Source organism: Impatiens glandulifera, chromosome 6, assembly GCF_907164915.1.
Source record: "Impatiens glandulifera chromosome 6, dImpGla2.1, whole genome shotgun sequence".
NCBI classification, from domain to species: Eukaryota; Viridiplantae; Streptophyta; class Magnoliopsida; order Ericales; family Balsaminaceae; genus Impatiens; species Impatiens glandulifera.
In genome coordinates, this window is record NC_061867.1 from 7,996,944 (window position 1) to 8,019,597 (window position 22,654).

At 30.3% G+C, this 22,654-nt stretch overlaps 1 protein-coding gene across 1 annotated transcript; it reads left to right on the forward strand.

Moving 5' to 3' along the window:
* Positions 1–2,178: 2,178 nt before the first annotated feature.
* On the forward strand, positions 2,179–2,571 carry LOC124943064. The gene has a single exon (XM_047483629.1). It carries the CDS (start codon positions 2,179–2,181, stop codon positions 2,569–2,571), a length of 393 nt encoding a protein of 130 aa, XP_047339585.1.
* Positions 2,572–22,654: the final 20,083 nt, after the last annotated feature.

Below are 22,654 nucleotides of genomic sequence, written 5' to 3' on the forward strand. Positions count from 1 at the left end.
AATTTACACTCATATATACTACCATCACACTATCCCTTCAAAGACATATAATTTATTCAAATTTACCCTCACATATGACATATACCACCAATAAAATATTTCTTCAAACACATATAATTTATTCAAATTTTCACCCACATATATAACCATCACACTATCCCCTCAAACAAATATAATTCATTTTAATTTGCACTCATATATACCACCATCACACTATTATCTCAAACACATATAATTTATTCAAATTTATACCCACATATATTAAAATCACAATAACCTCTCAAACACATACAATTCATTCAAAGTTACACCCACATATACCACCATCACATTATTGTCTCAAACACGTCACACCATCTCCTCAAATACATAATTAATTCAAATTTGCATCCATATATAATACCATAACACAACTCCAACAAACACATATAATGAATTCAAATTTGCACCCACATATATCACAATCACACTATTCTCTCAAACACGTATAATTCATTCAAATTTGCACCCAAATATATCATCATCACACTATCCTCACAAACACATATAATTCATTCAAATTTTACTCACATACACCACCATCACACTATCAATTCAAACACATATAATATATTCAAATCTGTACCCACATATACCACAATCACACGATCCCTCAAACACATATAATTTATTCAAATTTTTACCCACATATACCACTATCATACTATCCCTAAAACTCATATAAATGCAACAAAAACATCACAATATTTCTAAGTTTGAAATTAATATCATATAATTATATAAATCTATAGAATTAAAATGATAATGTTGTTGGATTTTGGATTTAAATATATATGTAGAACATATTATTAGATTAAAGTCATTGTTTAATGATTATGAAATGAATAATTGTAGATACCCGTTTAGTATTTGTTTATTTGGTGACGTGACAAAACAAGTATTAATAATATGTTGGGCCTTCTTATATTGTGGGCTTTAACAATATATGGGCTTCAACTAGGGTTAGGTCCTTAAGACAAATATTATTTAAGAAACAGGAGAGGGAGATTCAAAGAAGAATTCTCACGCCTTCTCTCTCTCTCAACTCTCTTCCGTTTTCTTGTACTTTGATTTCTCCCGTCAATATCAGAAGAGAACGGATAACACTTAGTCTTGGAAGACCTGGTCGTTCCTTTAAAGAACAGATCAATCCGGATCTACAATGGAATCATCTTCAGGTACGCTTCCGCTACGTTATAATTATAGTCTATATTAATGATTAGGATAATTATAAACATTCTATCAGTTGGTATCAGAGCTATCCTATTTATGAATCGATAATTTTTATAACGATCGTATTTGAATATGGATTGTTTTTATTATTTTTTTTAATTAATAATAAATAAAATATATTATTTTATTTTTATTATCATTACTATTAAACTACAAGATAAATATGGAAATAATATTTTCTAATAAGAAAATAAAATAAATAAGAAATTGATAATATAATATTTTTTATTATGATTAAATAAATAAGGATATATTATATTTAATAATATTAACGGCTAAGAAATGAATTATTATAATCTGTTTTATTAAATTAGATAATAATATTAATAATATAATATTTATTCTATTTAAATAAAATAATTTCATCTTCAGATGTCACCAAAGTGACCTCTACTTCGTAATTGTTTTATTTAAATTCTTAAGGATGATTGTATATTTTTTTTATTTCATGCGTTTATTGATTAACCCAAAGGTTGATCAATACTTGGAAAAAATATAAACATACTCGTGATAATAAATCTGTGACAGTTATAAAGTTTTCATGTGGATTATACTTTTATCTAAAGATAAATTTATTAGTTTTACAGAATTTATTGTCAAGATTTTATTATTGCAACAAGAGTACCGCTTACAATTAAAATTATTATCCAAAGATTTGATTTTAATGTTGTGTTTTGTATCTTGCGATGGGGTTAACCATAATTTGTTTATTATTTAAATATTTGTAATAATGTGAGTGTTTATATTTTTTTGTTAACTTCAGGATCTGGTTCTTTCATATTTGCTAACTATTCAGTCCCCATATTATCGGGGGACAACTTTTAAGAACTGGAAAGAATCCATTTTGATTCATTTGGGTTGTATGGATCTGGACTTAGCATTAAGGATAGACCAACCTGCTCCCTTATGGATGTAAACACTGCTGATCAAAGGCAGATGTTTGAGAAGTGGGAAAGGTCTAATCGTTTAAGTCTGATGATCATAAAGAAAAGCATTCCAAAAATATTTCGGGGTACGATATCTGATGATATCACTAAGGCTGAAGAATTTCTCATCGAGATAGAAAAACGCTTTACTAAAAGCAATAAGGCGGAAATGAGTACTTTTCTTAAGTCACTCATTACCATGAGGTATCTCGGGAAGGGAAACATAAGGGAGTACATCCTTAATATGTTCAATGTCGCTTCGAAACTGAGAGCACTCAAGTTAGACCTTTCAGAGGACATGTTAGTCCTATTGGTCCTTCTCTCACTTCCTGCTCAATACGACATGTTAGTCCTATTGGTTCTCCTAGCATGAATGGTGTTGTAGAGAGACGTAATCGCACATTAAAAGATATGGTTCGAAGTATGATATGTCAAACTACTTTGCCAAAATTTTTTGGGGGGAAGCATTCAAAACTGTAGTCTACATTCTTAATCGAGTACCGACTAAGGCGACAATCAAAACACCTTATGAACTCTGGACTGGGCGTAAACCCAGCTTACGTCATTTTAGGGTGTGGGGATGTCCAGCTGAGGCAAGGAGTTATATGCCAAATGAACCAAAGCTAGCATCTCGTACGGTGAGTAGTCACTTTATTGGTTACTCGGAATGGTCAAAGGGGTATAAGTTTTATGATCCCACATCAAGAAATTTTTTTGAGACGGGTACTGCCACGTTCTTTGAGAATGTTGAGTTTGGGGGAGAAATATAGTTTTAGACTTTTCTTTAGAGGATCAAGAAATCACCAAAGTGATTGACCTGACACCTCAAGAAGGATTAGTCATTCTGACTCCCATATAGTTTCAAGATACAATTGAGGAACCCATTCAAATTGAATGGGAACACCAAGTTGTACCTGAAGAAAAAACTCAAGAAAGTCAAGAACATACTGTTCAAGAGCCAACGTTATTAAGAAACAATCTATATGGTACAACCTGAATGTTTTGAGGTCGATGACCCGAAATAAATGGTTTGTAAATTAAGAAAATCTATATATGGATTAAAAAAAGCGTCTTGCTAGTGGTATCACAAATTTCATTAAATAATTCTTTCAAAAGTTTTGGAATGAATGTAGTTGATGATTGTGTTTATCAAAAGTTTAATGGGAGTAAATTATTTTTTTGGTTTTGTATGTGGATGACATTCTGTTTGCCACAAACGATATGAGCTTCTTGCACGAAACTAAGAAATTTCTTTCGAATAACTTTGAAATGAAAGATCTTGGTGAAGCATCTTTTGTATTAGGGATCTAAATATATTGTGAAAGATCTCAGTATATTTTTGGGTTATTTCAAAGGAGCTATATCGATAAAGTGCTTGAACGATTTGACATGCAGAATTGCAAACCAGGAAATACCCCAGTTGCCAAAGGAGACAAATTCAGTTTAAATCAATGTCCAAAATCAAGTTTAGACATCTAGGAAATGTAAAAGATTCCATATGCTTCTGTAGTTGGAAGTCTTATGTATGCACAAGTATGTATGCGTCCGGATATTGCGTTCATAGTTGGCGTGTTAGGCAGATATCTCAATAATCCTGGAATGGATCACTGGAAAGCAGCTAAAAGGGTGATGTGATACCTAAAGAAAACAAAGGATTATATGCTCACAAATAGGAGGTAAGACCATTTGGAGATAGTTGGGTATTTTGACTCCAATTTTGCAGGTTGCCCAGACAGTAGAAGATCTACATCTGACTGCGTTTATACATTGGCTGGAGGATCCATTTCTTGGCGTAGTTCCAAACAGACACTTGTTACCAGCTCTACTATGGAGGCTGAATTTGTGGCATGTTTTGAAGCATCACATCAGGGAATTTGGTTAAAATTTTTTGTCACAAGGCTGCGCATTATTCCGGGGGTCGAAAGACCTATTAAGATTTTTGTGACAATAATTCAGCTGTTTTGTATTCCAATAACAATAGGAGCTCGTCGAAGTCAAAGCATATTGACATTAAGTTCCTACGTGTGAAAGAAATGGTACAAAGTGGTCAGATTTGCATCGAGCATTTAGGAACAAAATCTATATTAGCAGACCCCCTAACTAAAGGTGTAACACCTATGGTATTTTAAGGGCATACTGCACGTATGGGTGTTTTACAATTTAAGGAAACTTCATTATAGTGGGAAAGTATGCTACAATTAATTTTTTTCAATTGCACGATGTTTTATAAAGCACTTTTCTGATCAGAAATAAAGTTTATTTTTTGACACTTTCGTACATTATATTCAAAGATAACGATCTCATTAAGTTTGGACCAGAGAAAATTATCATATTCAAGTTACATTAATGTGATTTTCTCTCTACATGTTTCATAATTGATCTATGTCGTTTGATTGCAGTAGTATCAGTGATTATTGTTAGCTTAACCATAAATATGACGAATGCTTCTTTAGTCCTATATTGCTATGATTGATGGACCAGATTGTTATATGCCCTTTATTTTTATTGACTGATAAATTGAGCTCTTGAAGAATAATGTGTTCATTCGGATACATATTAATTCCAGTGGGAGATTGTTGGATTTTGGATTTAAATATATACGTAGAACATATTATTAGATTAAAGTCATGGGCTTAAAGATTATGAAATGAATAATTGTATACACCCGTTTAGTATTTGTTTATTTGGTGACGTGACAAAACAAGTATTAATAATATTGTGCGCCTTCTTATATTGTGGGATTTAACAATATATGGATTTCAACTAGGGTTAGGTCCCAAAGACAAGTATTATTTAAGAAATATGAGAGGGAGATTCAAAAAAGAACTCTCACGCCTTCTCTCTCTAAACTCTCCTCCGTTTTCTTGTCCTTTGATTTCCCCCGTCAATATCAGAGGAGAACGGATAATACTTAGTCTTGGAAGACCTAGTCGTTCCTTTCAAGAACAGATCAATCCGGATCTACAATGGGATCATCTTCAGGTACGCTTCCGATGCGTTATAATTATAGTCTATATCCATGATTAGGATAATGATAAATATTCTATCAAATGTTTCTTAATATCACCATCATATTTAATATTGGAAGGTTGTCGCTATAATTGGAGTCTTCTATAAATCTTTACAAGTATTCAATAGATTATACTGAGAACTATTGGTACGTATTGTGAAAATGGATTGAGGCGGCTATATTTGCGAGGTTGAAACAATGGGGTTATATCCTTATTAAGTTGTGGTGGATAATTTTGTTGGAGAAAATCTTATAACCTTTGACAATCTCAAACGACCTTTGTGGATTCTTTGCAATGTTATCATTTTGACATTATATGATATTTGATCTGGGAAGTCGATAAATTCGGTCGGAGAACTCATTCCTCCTTGGAAAATTTCCGCATACATTAATTTATTTAGTTTTTGATTGATTTTCTTTTCTTAAATGTTATTTTTATGATTTTGTTAAATGACTATTCATTTCATAATAGATTTTTTAAAAAGTTTCTTAATATAATATTTGTAGCTTTAAGAGAGTTTCTTATCAGCCTAAACAGTATAAGAGAAATTGTAGAGAAATAAGAGATTTCATAATAGATTTGTTTTTTAAAGTCTTAATAATAAATTTGTTTTTTAAAGTCTTAATAATAAATTTGTTTTTTAAAGTTTCTTAATATGATAATATAATTATTTATTAAAAATAATTCATTAAAGGAGATAAATAATCAAACAACTTTATTTATTTTTATTTAAATATATCTTCAATAATATATCAATAAAATTATTAATACAAGTAAAATTATTAATATATTTAAAATTATTTATTAAAAAAGTCATTAAGGGAGACAAATAATTAAACAAAATAATTTATTTTTATTTAAATATATCACCAATAATATATCAAAAATTAATTTTTATATAGATTGTTATATATATTTTATATATAATTATATAAATTATAAAATTATTAATATATATAATTATATATTAAAAAAATATAAATTATAATAAAAAGGTTAACTTCTCATATTCATTATGAATTTGTATTAGTTATTATCTTAAATATATAATTAAAAAAGACCTTGGTATAAGATATACTCACCCATTAACTTAAGGTTGGTTTATATTTAAATGAATTTTTTATTTTGTCAAACATAAAGATCCAAATCACTCGATCGTTTCACCCGTTAATTTAGAATTAAACATTATTATTATTATTATTATTATTATTATTATTATTATTATTATTATTATTATTATCAGTCTAAATTTTTTATTTTAAAATAATTTGAACTTTTCTTGACAAATGTTTGGTATCTAATCACTTCAATTTTCAAGTTGTTCACCAAAAATCGTTTCGTTATGTAAAATGAATATAATATTAAAGTTTTTTAACATTTTTAACATTGTAATATAATAGATCGAACATAAGGATCATCTAAATATTTTATTTTATTTCTAAAGTATTTTATAGATATTTACATAATTCATTCTTCTTTTTGTTTTTTTTTTAAACGGTTTAACACAATTTCATTAAAAGATCCAAAAGTGGGAGGGGACAATAATCAAAACTAGACAAACCCTAGTTTTTATTGTAGGATGACAAACAAAAGACCCAAAAATTTCTGAATAGTGGCAGTCAAATCACATTACAAAACACAGATTATAATGAACAAAGACTACAATCTAGTATCCCATCGTATGTTGTCTCTGTATCCGCCTTTTGACCATATTGACTTCTTTCACGTCTCATTCTTCTTGCGTTCTTCCAATCCATCGAACAAAATCCAACCATTACAACCTGCTTGAAAATCCTTATCAAAGCTCTAATGACTATTTTTTAAAGAAACCGTTCTAGCGGTGTAAGTTTTAATCTAGAGCTTTGGAAAGTTTCATAAAGATCATTGAAGTATTTTCCAATCATTAGTAAGTTTCCAGGCCATTTGTAATTCAAGTTGTGATTCAAAATTGATTTTTTCAAGTTCAATCGGGTTGATCTTATCTAGTGTTCAATTTTTGATTTCTATTGCTGAAAGCAATCCTTAGATGATTTCCAAGCTTTCTGTTGAAAGATATTTTATCAATTCACCACCAATCAAAAATTCGAAATTTAATTTGAAAATCTGGAAATTTTGAATAACATGTTTTTGAGCTTGAATTTTGATTCAAATAGTTGCCTAACATTTTCTAAACATGTTATGATAATTTTCAAATAATATAACACCCTTCCCGATCATGTTTGATCGAACTAAAAAATTTAAAATAAAACTTTAAATTTCAGTTTTAAAATTTGTTACAGAGCTTGATTGATGTTCTTAATTTGGTCATGTTTGATTATAAACATCATTTGAAATTTGTTGGAACTAGATGGCCTAATTCAAAAGTTTACAAATCTTGACATATAAATCATTTTGAAAAATTGATTATCTTAGGGCTCGATTGATTAATTATAGGATTGGGGATTGTGATCCCTACATCCATATGAGTCGATAGTAACTTACCTATCACATTTTCGTGATCTGTATGAAAAAAATAAAAACCTGTAAAATCGACCAAATGAAGAACACTTCTTACTTCGACCGATGATCTAATAGGGGACCGAGAATCATTGGTCCGGTTTAAATCCCATGATCGATAGAATTAACTTAGGACTGAGACCAAGGACCAATGTTCTTGAGTAGGGATGTAAATGAGCTGAGTCGAGCTCGAACCAGCTTTAGCTCGAGCTCGACTCGATTTAGTATTTATTAGCTCGACTCGAACTCGAGCTCGAACGAGTTTATAAATTTGAGCTCGAACTCGAGCTCGACTATTAACCTACAAGCTCGGCTCGACTCGAAAAGTTTGAACAAAAATTAAATTTTCAAACTCAAGCTCGAGGTCGAACTCGAGGTCGAACTCAAACTCAAACCCAAACCCAAACCCAAAACCAAACCCAAACCCAAACCCAAACCCAAACCCAAACCCAAACCCAAACCCAAACCCAAACCCAAACCCAAAACCAAACCCAAACCCAAACCAAAATCCAAACCCAAACCCAAACCCAAACCCAAAACAAAATTTATTTTCAAAATGAAAATATCAAACTCTCATACATTTTCAACATTTAAAATATTATATTTCAAAATAAAATATTAAACAATCATAAATATTCAAAATTTCAAAAATGATAGTCCGAAGTCAAAACTTTAAAAACATCAAATCACCATTACTAATCAAAATTCTAAAACATAAAATTTTAAAATTAAAGTACAAAATAATATAAATTATTTGAACACACGTACTTACCTGCAGCCAATAATATGAAATATTTAAGCTTAAAAATAATTAATATAAAAATACATGTTAAAAAATATCTAAAATTTAACTTATATATTAAGGATTAAATAAATACTGCCAAAAAAATATATTTATAAACTTATTTATAACTAGAATCTACTAATTATATATATATATATATTATAATATATATATATATATATATAATATAATATATATATATATATTATAATATACTGTTAATCTTATAAATTCATTTTTTCTCTCAAAATATTATATATAATATATATACTATAATTTATCCCTTCATATAATATATAAAATATATACTAACATTTTTTTAATTTTTATTATATATAATATATTAACATTTTTTTTTATCTCTTTCAATATTGTATATAATATATTAACAATTTTTATCTCTTTCAATATTATATACTAATTATTATATCTTTATTTACGCATTTTTTCTATCATTAATCCGACCATAATATAAATTGAAAATCATTTTAGATAAACCCTGATATAAATTGAAAATTATTATATATAATAATGTTTTTATATTTATCCAATCTCTAATATTATTTCATGCTTTATATATATATATATATATATATATATATATATATATATATATATATATATATATATATATATATATATATATATATATATATATATATATAATATTATTGTTTTTCTATATTCATTCTCTAAGTATTAGTTTCTCATCATACATAAGGAAATCAAAGTTATCTATAGTATAAAAATAGATAGATTTTAATTACCTGTAAGCCTTATGAATTAATGAGAGAAATATTGTGAATGAAAGATAATATAAAAAATGAAATCAACCTATTATCAATGAGTGAAAGAAATAGTAAGAACGAAAAAAGAAGAAGATGAAATAGAAGAAATTGTGAAGACGAAAGAGAGAGAAGAAAAAAAGATGAAGAATTATGTAGATTGAAATTAGAGTTTTACTTTAGTTAATATAATAATATGGATTGAGCCTCTATTATATAGGCTTTGAAAAGAGAGGAGGAAAGAGAAAAAATATTGTTTTAAATTTTAATATTAAAAATAAATAAATAAATATATTATATTATCAGGCTCGAAAAAGCTCGACAAGCAATCGAGCAAACATTATATGAGCTCGAGTTCGGCTCGAATATTAAACGAGTCGGCTCGAGCTCGGCTCGAACTCAATTAAAGTCAATCTCAAGTCGAGCTTTGACTGAGCGACTTGCGAGTAGCTCACGAGCGGCTTGACTTATTTGCAGCCCTATTCTTGAGTTAGGATTGAGACCAAAGACTGGTGGTTTTGAGTTATGATCGATCCCTAGGACCGGTGTTCTTGATGATATGACCGAGTTTTCCTAGCCTTAGGACCGAGTTTCCTAAACCATAGGACAATGTTTTCCTAAACCCTAGGATCAAGCCTCCTAGCTTTAGTATTGAGTTTCCTAAACCTTAGGACCCAGTTTTCCTAAACCTTAGGACCGAGCTCCTAAACCCTAGGACCGAGCTCTAAGACCTAAGACTGAGTATTCCTACACCTTGACCTATGACCTCCAGTCCTCTAACCTAGTGTCCCGAGCCTCGACCGAGAGCACCCTTAGTCTATACTGAGCTCCTCCGGTCCCCGACCGACAAAAGCGGACCCAACTCTTAAGACTCCGATTCTAAGGCTTGTTTGGTTCCACTTTTAAAATCAAAAATTATTTTTATAATTTTGAATCCCAAATCCATTTTCCAATTATCGTGAAAAGTAAAAAAGTTTTTCAAAATATTTTCGAGATATTTCTCAAACAAATATTTTGATTAAGACTCTATTTGGTGTTTATTTCTAAACTATAATATTTTTTCTGATATTTTTCAAAACTTTACTCAATCTTTGATAATAGCAATCGTAGGTACAAACTTTTAAATAATTTTGTATGTAATATGAACTTATCCTTATTTAGGACCTCTAGAGTACTAATTGAAAATAAATGTTAGGAATAAATCTTTGATAGCCAAACTTTTAGAAAATAAAACCATTTTCAACGGGCGTTGAGGACATAACTCGAAAGCTCTTTTCCGAGCGTAACAAAAAACGAACCCCTTATTAAAACTCTGGTGTTATTAAGTTTTTATACGTACTCCAAAAGATTTTTTTAATCTTTAAACTAAGTGCCAAAATAACATTTTTGTACAGATCATTTTCTTAAATAATGTTTTATTTAAAAGAGATTTTGGTGTGTAAAACATTTTACCTTTGATTAGCTCAATCTGCCCTACTTTTAAAATTGGAACTTTATCAAAAACCAAAGCAACAGACGCTGGGATTCGGTATCGACGCGAGAGGGCGCGTACAAATATTAAACTTTGTTTTAACATTTATAACATTGTAATATAATACATCGAACATAAAGATCATCTAAATATTTTATTTCTAAAGTGTTTTATAGATATTTACATAATCCATTCTTCTTTTTGTTTGGCTAAAAAAATGTATATAAATAGTGGAAGATGCAGCACATCTAGACACAGTTCTTTCATTTTCTTACTCCTCATCTTTTCTCAATGGAACAACGTTTGCGATTAAGCTTATTTGTATTGTTAGTAGTCATGGTTCTCATTCCTATAGGTGAATATTATATTTTATTAGGAAATTTAGTAAAGTTGTAATTGGTCATTAATGTTTGAAAGAACGTACATGTTTAAGCCCATCCTATCCAAATATATTTATCATCTTAAGTATTAAATTTTAAAAAAAAATATAGTTATTTTAAGATAAATAGTGTTTGATCAATTATTATTTGAAGCTCGGATTTTGAATTGTGTCACATGGGGATAGAACTATCCAAATTTTAGTTATTTGAAGATTTTCCAAATTAATAAAACGGCCTTCATATTATTTTAATGTATTTTTTACGTTTTTCTAATTTTACGATTTTCCAAATTAATGTATATTCTCATTCAAGTACTTTTGAGTCACTCACCGGTTGCTTGTATGATGAATGTAGATGTAATGGGTTCGGAGATGGGTGGGAAATTCATGTGGCCAATTCCACACAAGAGCAAGAAAAAGAGCGCCACTTTCACGGGAGATTGCACTTTTAGAAGAAAAGAGTGTGACGACACTTGCAAGAGGGAGGGTTTTACGCGAGGACTCTGTATAAATGGGATTTTTCATAATGAATGTATGTGCTACAAAACTATTACTTTAAGTTGAACAACTTCTTTGTCATTTTAACCATGTATCACTTCTCTTCATTTATCTTATTCAAATAATTAAGAGGAGAAAATAAATAAAAGGCTTATATGGTTTGTTATTTATTTTATTTTATTTTTTATCAATTTTAATTTTTTTTTATGTATTTGAGTTTAATGATGTCCTTATTTGAAAAAATGATAAGAACTCATTATACTAATATTCTTATTTAAAATTTTAACTTCAATTTTTTTATTAAGAATGTTCAAATTTAAACATAAATCATTAGTAGAAAAAAGGTCTTCGGTAACGACTACTGGTAACGGTTACTGATGCTTGAGAAGTTTTAGTAACGTTTTTTTTTGTAACGAATGATAACAGTTTTATTTGCCGTTACAGATAGGTATCAGTAACAACCTTTGATACTTTCAGTAACGATTTTTTGCCCTTACTGATACCTCTTTTTCTACTAGTTAAAAGAAAACTTCGTGAATAACAGAATTAGGACATGTTTGCTTTATTTCTAATTTATTTTAACTCCAATTCACATTTTAAATATCACAAATATTTTATAAAATTGGAAGAAATATAAAATTTTATTAAATAATTATATTAACTAATTATAATAATTCCTCAATTTTTAGGATTCGTTTGGAGTTTTTTCAGCTTCCACCAACTTCGGGATATTGTAACTAGAGTTCTACAACTCTAAAAATCATGAGAAAAAAAATCATTCATGCTTCTTACATTTTTTCAATATTTATATTCTTAAAATTTTTAATTCGGATAAGTTCGGTTTTCTACTATATTTCTTGCTCTCTCGTTATAAATGTTTAGTCTATTGCATTTATTTTTAGTCTTGTCTAATACTATGATCAATGAATATCATACTCCATTTAAGGAATGAAATAAGCCTAGTCACTTATACGAACCTTCATGTTTTAAATTCGAACAAGAGTGTAATAATGATCTTTCACGTTTCAAAATGCCAACAATTATAAACTGAGAAGTCATTTATGGATATGGATGATAACATTTTATGACCAGCCACGTGGTCGACCAATACATCAATATGCGGTAATGGAAAATTGTCTTTAGGACTTGATTTGTTTAGATCTCAATAATATAATCTATACAAACCCTAATTTTCACGTCGATCACTTAAAAAATGATTTAATGTCCGATTGCAATAATGTTCGTAATGTTAGTTTATTATCGTTATATTATTGACGTATTTTAATATTGTAAGAGACTTATATTGTTATAATTTATAATATTATATTAATTTTGTAATTTCAGCTTTTACATAAATACATATATTAGTAGAGTTTTTTAGATTTTATTTAAAAAAAATTAAGCGGTTCTGGACCACTTGTTTGGTATTTAAGCCCTTCAATTTCACGTAGTTGACTATATATCGTTTCGTTTCATTCTCTTTCTCATCATCTTTTCTCTCAGTGGAACAATATTTTCGATTTATCTTTTCCCTTCAATTTCACGTATTGTTAGTAATCATGGTTCTTAGTGCCGGTCCTAGGTTAGCTCGGAAAGCCCACGGGTTAGGGCAACCTATTCCACAAGGCATAACATTTAATAAAAAAAAATAGAATTTTTGTTACATTTATTAGATGTTTTAACATAAATGTGTGTAGCCTATTAGTTTATGATTGAAAAATAAATTTTTATTTAATTATGAGTTCAAATCTCACCAAAATACTTTTTTTTAAACTAAAATTATGTCTTCTAATTATTTTTTTTCAAGTTTTACAATATGAGATGGTGCAACTAATTCTCAGGGGACGACACTGAATTTTATTGATTCTCATGCGGTCATGCCTATATGTGAATATTATATTTTATTAGTAAAATTAGTAACGTTGATCATTAACATTTTAATGATGAGGCGGATCTTTGTATAGACAGTACGAGTTTAAGTTCATTTAAATAAAAATAAATTTATTTGTTTGATTATTTGTCTCCCTTTTATATTACTCATTTTAATTTTATCTTATATTTTTTTATTCACATGAATTCTTTTAATAAATAATTATATATATATATATATATAATTCTATTTTATAATTATTTCATTATATATAATTAAATTTTCTTACCTTTTTAATTAAAATTTTCAAATAATTTATTAAAAAAAATATTTTTTATATTTTCAAGTTTATATACAAAATATATACCTATACAAAATTATAAATTGAATTCAATAATCACAAGTGGTGTATTAGTTAAAGTGTTCACATTTCACACTTGTGATTATGTTTTGTATCTTAAGTGATGCGTATTTCAAAGGGTATATTATAAGGATTAAAATGATTATTATGATGGTATAAGTGAGTGTTTTGAGAGATTAAAAGAATTGTCAGATTTTAAATGGGATGGGTGTGAATTTGAGGGGTTAAGAGAATGGTTATTCGAATTGAAGGTATAATGTGATCGATAATGACGAATTAGATAGAAAAAATGTCCAAAATGAAGGTAGATGTTGGTCGATAATAAAATGGAACAAAACGTCCAATGTGTGGATAGAATGTAGTCGTAGATGAAGCAAAATGTTAGTATTTGGTGTTCAAATTTTTTATTATTTGCTTATTTTCATATATGTTTTATGGTTGCAATTGTAACATATTCAAATGTCTGTTTAATAGTTTCTCTTTATAATGATGACTTTATTTGTAAATAATTTTACTTTTAATAAAATAATAAAAAAAATTGTTCAAAATATTATTATTTTTTAAATATTTTAATTAAATTTAATTGAAATAATCACATAAAATATACTTTAATTATATATTAACAAATTTAATAACATTTTTCCTTTTAAACACAATTTCAATTCTATCTATATCTAAATAGGTTCATATAAAATTAATCAATTTAATTAAATATTTGTCTTGTATATTTAATTTAAATTTGTTTGAAATTCACAAATTAATTTTTAAAAATAATATCTTCATTATTAATTTTAAAATGTCTTTTTAAATTTTAATATTAATGATTAGTGTCTATAATTACGTTATTTCTTATTGTCTAACTCATTAATTTAATATTTTTAAATTTTAACATATTTAATTAATCATTGAGACGCAAGATATTTATCTCGTTATAATTAAGAGATGAAAATAAATAAAGGTCTGTATGGTTTGTTATTTAATTTTTTTTATCAGTTTTAATTATATGATGTATTCGAGTTTAATCAAATCCTTATTTGAAAAATGATAAGAATTCATTGTGTTTATAATTAGGGAACCTATTACTTCAAGTTAATATTCTTATTTAGGGAATTATAAATTTTAACTTCAATTTTTATTAAGAATATTATAATTTAAAGATACAAATTAATATTCAATAGTTTGAAAGGAATGGAATGATTATAATAATTATTATTATTCGGAGGATTCTGTGTTATGTGAACGGACAAATTTATAAACAAAAATAAAACTAAGTTCAAATAAATAAATAAATATATATATATATATATATATATATATATATATATATTAAACCGTTAAGTCATATCAAGTATATTAATTGGTTTAAATATAACAATAATGTGTTGTAATGTAGTGGTAAACACTCTTGTCTGTCACACAGGTGATTAATGATCGAATTTCACCGACTGCAAATAATATTTAAAATTTTGCTATTTCAGGGAAGCTGAGAAAAATACCGAAATTTACCTGTAGGCGAGATCGGCTCGACCATGGATATCGGTTCGGTAGCTTGACCGATTGTCCGACTTCGACTCTATGAAAGATCGGTTTGGTAGCTTGACGATTGTCCGACTTCGGCTCTATGAAAGATCGGTCAACTGTCACTTAATGCTCTGAAGAGGAGATCGGTCAACCGACACTTAATGCTCTAAAGAGGAGATCGGTCAACTGGCACTTAATGTTCCTAAAGAGGAGATTGATCAACCAGTATTTAATGAAGCATGGCCGGTTAATTAAATACTTCGACATTAAATGAGGAGTGACTTTGGTCATAAATGAGTTCCGGTTATTAAATGAGCTCCAATTAATTAAATTCTTTCGGCTCCGGTTATTAAATGAACTGCAAACCGAAAATATACGGTTGTACATATCTGGATGGTTTAACCTTTTGAAAAACGTAAAGCTACCATATATCTCCAACGGGCAGATCATCCAAACAATAATGAATACATTGAAGATAACGTGTTAAGACAAACAAAATATTCTTTGGGAATATGCAAAAGGGTTCTGAAACCAGGCATGGGGAAAGATAATGATTACCTGACCTTACCTAAGTCCACAAGTAACCTATAAGAGGCAGGCGGTCTCCCACTGCACAGATGCCATGTGTACAAAGACAAAGCGTGCAAGTTACCTAATCCAGACCGGCACGGCTGACCAATCACCGAATGAGAGAGAAATATGATCGTTTTCATATTTCCATTATAAAAGGAGGAAGCTGGAGAGCTGAAGAACAAAAAAAAAGACGCTCCAGGACGTGCTATCAGATTACAAAGTTAGAGAGAGAAAAACTCCTTGCGCGATCCTTTCACTCTTGCGAACATACCTTGAGAACTCTACCAAGCTATTGAGTGAGAAGAATGAACTGAAAAGTTCTGTATATTTACATATTTGTAAAAGTGTATTACAATACTGTGTGAGTATTGTAAAGTGTACATCGAGCAGTAAATAAGTCTCGAGTGTGTATTGTATTGTGTTGTGGAATATTCCTTAGTGAATATCATTCTCATTGTTTGAGAAGAAGGGTGACGTAGGAGAGTTTGCTCCGAACATCCATAAAATATGTTTCTTATATTCTTCATTTATTTTTCGGTCACTAAACCAACCGAACCGGTTTTCCCTTATTCCAACCGAACCGAATCACTACTTATTCCAACCGAAACGAATTACTACTTAACTAACCGAACCATATTTTCCCATCATTTAAACCGATCCTTCTCTATTCTCTTCTTTAACCGATACATGTGTGTGTTGCTTTAAGCTGAAACAAACTACTTCCGCACTTGAACCCGGTTCAAGAGTTTGTGACAGTTTGTGTTGTGTTAAGACCGGTGTTAATTCTTAATCGAATTAGCGCCAACCGGTGTGTGTGTTGTAAGCGATCCCTTTAGCCGGACCCCGGTCCCCTATCGGTGATCCCGATCCTAACAAAAATATTTAATAAATCATATATAATATTATAATAGAAAATTAGTTATTTTATCAATAACTTTTCAACAAACTCAATCAAAATAACAAAATTGTCATAGCTAAAGATAAAAAAACAATAAACAAATTTAATAAAAATTGAATGAATAATTTAGAGTATTAAATGAATTAAAAATGTCTAAAAATATATGAAACTTGTACCAATTCATGTTACACTAGTAAAAATGATTTTTTTAATGACAGTATAAACTGTCAGTAAAGGCTTTAAAACTGTCAGTATTACTCATTCGTCGACAAGTCACCAAACTGTCGACATCTATCGGTATTTTTCTTGTCGTTATAGGGTTAAGGGTCTAAACCGACAGGTTGCAAACCTGTCGGTATAACCTGTACCGAAAGATTAATGTATATCTTTTGGCGTATACTTTTTGAAAGATATGATTAGATCTATCGGTATCAATTATAAAATGACATTTTAACATAAATTGTATTTCTTCTAATTAGGCTGTCAACAACTTGGATACATAAAAACCGAATAGGCTCTTTAATCTATTTTCATATAAATAGAAAAAGATATTGAAATCTTTCGGAGATGACTTTACCGAAAGATTCATTAACATCTTTTGGTATTACATATACCGACAGATATATCGATTTCCGTCAGATGCATTCAAAACTGTCGGCATTGGGTATTACCAACAGTTTCATGTATAACTGTTGGTATTTGTCTTTGCTAACATATTTGTGTTAAATCTGTTAGGATTATGTGCATAGGATTTTCCGACAAACTCCTTGATATCTTCGGTATTCCCTCTTTACAGATTTTGAATAATTTTATTTGTTTTTCATAACCTTAACTTGTTAATTATCAACCAAACATATAAAATACAATCAATGAACAAAAAAATTCATTACATTTCCAAAATTCATAATCCAATACAAAATATAGTCTATTAATCCAAAAACTACTTACTCCAAACACGATAAACTAATCCCCTCTTCTAGCCTAGCGGCATCTAGAGGTGGATATCCCCCAGGCCTCCATGAGGTCCTTGGTTCAAGCCCGTCAGGCGGAAAGTTCTCCGCCTAATTAATTGGTTAAGTAAGTTTGCGGGCTATGTACTTAACCCGCGGGGATTAGTCGCACTCCATAGGAGTAGTGGAACTCAGCGTTCTAATAAAAACACGATAAACTAAACCATATCTAAAAAGTACTTACTCCAAACACGTTAAACTAATACATGACATCCAAAAAGTACATAATGCATAAAAAAACATTTACTGAAATGTACTAACTCGAGGGTGGTGGTTGATTCGGTAACTGTGATAATATATATATAATTTGTTGTTTAGATTCCTCTAGTTCAGCTTGCATTCTTTTGCTATTACTTTCGAGTTCATTGACCCGCATTCGGAGCTGTTGGATCACCTCTCTTAACGACGACCCTCAATGTTGTGAATTGTTGCCCCTCCGCCGATCCCCATGAAAACGTATTGGCCGCACGCCTGACCCCATAACCATCACCGTCCTGTATCGTTGGGGCCCGAACACTCTTTCGGTCACTTCGAAGTCGGAGATATCAGGCGTGTTGATTCGGTAACTGTGATAATATATATATATATAATTTGTTGTTTAGATTCCTCTAGTTCAGCTTGCATTCTTTCGCTATTACTTTCGAGTTCATTGACCCGCATCCGGAGCTGTTGGATCACCTCTCTTAACGACGACCCTCAATGTTGTGAATTGTTGCCCTTCCGCCGATCCCCATGAAAACGTGTTGGCCAGCACATTTCAAAGTTTAATTGTATAAGATATATATATAGTTCTATTAAATTTTCAATTAAACTTATTTATTAACTTACTATCTTCTCTTGTGTTATTGGGTTCAGCGTCGGAGTCGGGTTGTCTTTGGTGGGTCTCGGAGTTTTAGTCTTTCTAAACCTCTCTATGATAGTTGGTGGACGTCTGAGTTCAACCGTCTGTACAAATAATTTAGTGGTCATCAGTGAATTAGTTAAATTATTTATAATAGGTATAAGTGAATAATGTACAAACATATCAATTCTTCTTCTACGCGCGAAAATGGTTTACTGCCTGTATGGTACGGAAATTTCACTTTTTTTCTGTTTCCAATATTGATGGAGCTTTTTTCTGCATTTAAAATAAAAAAGAAGTTAGAACTAGTGTCGTAAGTACATATTTTAATTCTGAAATTATACGTACCTTGAAATTCTCGGTGAAAAAGTGGTGTCTACAGAGGAACTCCCAATCTGCTGGATCATAACATGATGGTGGATTCGCAAGCATGGCCGTCTCATCTCCGTGATGAATCCGGACGTAATCCCGACTCAAATTGGAGCGTCGCCTATCCCATATTTGTTTTGCGTGTGTAATTCCGGCCTCTCTAAACGTATCTATAGACATATTTGTATTCTCAAATAGATCATGAAATATAAAACCACCAAATGTTATAAAACTTCATTTGAATGTTAATTAAAGTTCAATTTTATACCGTCATAGCACGCCACAATGAATCGAGTTTGTCGGTACTCAAAGCACTCTACTTTAATTAGCGATGTGAGATGAGTTGAGAGTCTTGCACCATCGACCACACATGTTGAGACCACATACGCCTCGTATCACCATCTGGCATCCCATCCATGTCTCCGAAAGTCAGCTGCACTTTAGATCCTTGTGCCCTTTTAGCAAGTTCGATATTCTTATTCTGAACTCGTCTCCGCGTGGAGGAAGAACTTGTAAAAGAAGAAAATTAATATTATTAGGTCAAAAATATTATAAACATAATAAACAATAAATATTTATACAAATTTACCGGTACCAGCAGTGTCCGGAGTGGACTAGTCGTCCCCGTGATGCTCCTGCTCATGCTCAGCCTCCTCGTCCACCTAAACCTACTCTGCCCCCGGAAACGTACTCTCAATGAAATTCTCTACAAATATTTTGATCGCCCTTTCATTACTCTTTAATTAAATACGCACATATTAGTAAGAAGTTTTAAATTTTATTTTAAAACAATTTATATTTTCTAGACAACTTGTTTGGTATCTAATAACTTCAATTTTCAAGTTGTTCACTACAAATTCTTTTCGTTATGTAAAATAATATAATATTGTAAGCATGAAAAATTGACATACCCCAATTTATAAAAATATTTATAATTTAAAATTATATTTTGAATTTTAAATTCAAAATAATCTAAAGGAGAAGTTAAAACTAAATTAGGATTAATTATTGTGATAATTAAACCCTAATTAAAAAAATAATTGAAATTCAAAAATAATTTGGGGATAAATATTGTAATTATTTTATCCAAAATAAACTCAAAAAGGGGTTGAAATAATTTAATCATGATTTTAAACATATATTATGTATAATTTATGGCTTAAACTAATTGAATAAATACAAAAAAATAAAATAAATGGACATAATTTTATTATGTTTTCAAAAATATTTGTGTGTATTAATTTAGTGAAGAAAATGAGATAAAGGATTAAAAAATTCGATTTCAAATAACCCTTTTATTTAAAATATAAGCTGATGATCATATCTAATAAAAATTATGTTTAAACTTTGTAACAGGATTCGTGGCCATCAGATAAGCGTTTGGGCTTCATCCAACGTGCTAGGAAGTTCCACGCATCCAGATATAGCCAAGCCGAAGTGCGTCCGGGATGCACCAAATCAGGAGACGTTAGTTAGCCAGGACGCTAACGGAACACCCGAGCTACTAATGGAACGCAATGACGCATTTCATTTAAATGAAATGACGCCGTTTCAGTCGTCTTATTCGTGGATACATTGCGAATGCCGGAGATCAGCGCTCGACGCCAGCAACCTTTCAAAAGCTTTATCTTCGCTATCTTCCATCCTTATCCTCCAGATTTCGCCTACGTACACGTCTCTCACTCGCCTTCAATTTCTCTACAATAGGAATTCAAATCCTTTCCTATAACTAGGCCCACGTGGATAAAATCGAAATCAAAGGATAAGGTTTCAGAAGTCAAATTGGATTCGAATTTGGCTTCGAAACTGACCTAGCTCGAGTATAAATATACCCAAAGTGTTCTTCTTCCAATCCATTGAACAAAATCCATCCATTATAGCCTGCTTAAAGATCCTCATCAAAGCTCCGACGACTGTTTTTAAAGAAACTGTTCTAGCGTTCTAAATTTCAATCTAGAGCTTTGAAAGCTTCATAAAAATCATTAAAGTATTTTTCAATCATGAGTAAGCTTCCAGGCCATTTGTAATTCAAGTTGTGATTCAAAATTGATTTTTCAAGTTCAATCGGGTTGATCTTATATAGTGTTTTTTTTTTGCTTTCTATAGCTGAAATCAATCCTTAGATGATTTCTAAGCTTTTGTTAAAACATATTTTTATCAATTCAACACCAATCAAAAATTCAAAATTTAATCGAAAATCTAGAAATTTTGATTCTCATGTTTTTCAGATTTTGAGATTTAATTTTGATTCAAATAGTTGCCTAACATGTTTGTAAACATCTTATGATAATTTTCAAATCACATAACACTCATCCCGATCATGTTTGATCGAACTGAAAATTTTAATATAAAACTTTAAATTTCAGTTTTAAAAGTTGTTACAGAGCTTGATTGATGTTCTTAATTTGGTCATGTTTGATTATAAACATCATTTGAAAGTTGTTGGAACAAGAATTAGGCCATGAGATGGCCTAATTCAAAAGTTTACAAATCTTGACATAGAAATCACTTTGAAAAATTGATTATCTTAGGGCTCGATTGATCAATTCTAGGATTAGGGGTTGTGATCCCTACATCCATATGAGTTGATAACAACTTATAGATTACGTTTTCGTGATCTGTATCAAAAAATGAAAACCTGCACAATCGACCAAATGAAGAACACTTCTTACTTCGACCGATGATCTAATAGGGGACCGAGAATCCTCGGTCCGGTTTAAAGCCCAAGATCGATAGAATTAACTTAGGACTAAGACCAAGGACCGATATTTTTGAGTTACGAGACCAAGGACTGGTGGTTTTGAGTTATAATCGAGCCCTAGGAATGATGTTCTTAAAGCTATGACCAAGTTTTCCTAGCCTTAGGACCGAGTTTCCTAAACCATAGGACGATGTTTTCCTATACCCTAGGATCAAGCCTTCTAGCTTTAGGACCGAATTTCCTAAACCCTAGGACCGAGCTCCTAGACCTAGGACCAAGTTTCCTAGACCCTAGGACCGAGTATTCCTACACCCTGACCTATGACTTCCGGTCCTCTGACCAAGTGTTCCGAGCCTCGACCGAGAGCACCCTCAGTCTAGACTAAGCTCCTCCGGTCCCCGACCGAAAAAAACGGACCCAACCCTTAAGACTCCGATCCTAAGGCTTGTTTGGTTCCAGTTTTAAAAATCAAAAATTATTTTTATAATTTTGAATCCCAAACCCATTTTCCAATAATCGCGAAAAGTAAAAAAGGTTTTTCAAAACATTTTCGGGATATTTCCCAAACAAATATTTTGATTAAGACTCTATTTGGTGTTTATTTCTAAACTCTAATATCTTTTTCTGATATATTCAATACTTTACTCAATCTTTGATAACGGCAATCGTATGTACGGACTTTTAAATAATTTTGTATGTAATATAAACTTATCCTTATTTAGGACCTCTAGAGTACTAATTGAAAATAAATGTTAGGAATAAATCTTTGATAGTCAAACTTTTAGAAAATAAATTCATTTTCAACGGGCGCTGAGGACATAACTTGAAAGCTCTTTCCCGAGCGTAACAAAAACGAACCCCTTATTGAAACTCTTGTGTTATTAAGAT

Bases quoted from the DNA above. Each gene is read 5' to 3' on its own strand.
- LOC124943064 (XM_047483629.1), top strand. From the start codon at position 2,179: ATGGATGTAAACACTGCTGATCAAAGGCAGATGTTTGAGAAGTGGGAA.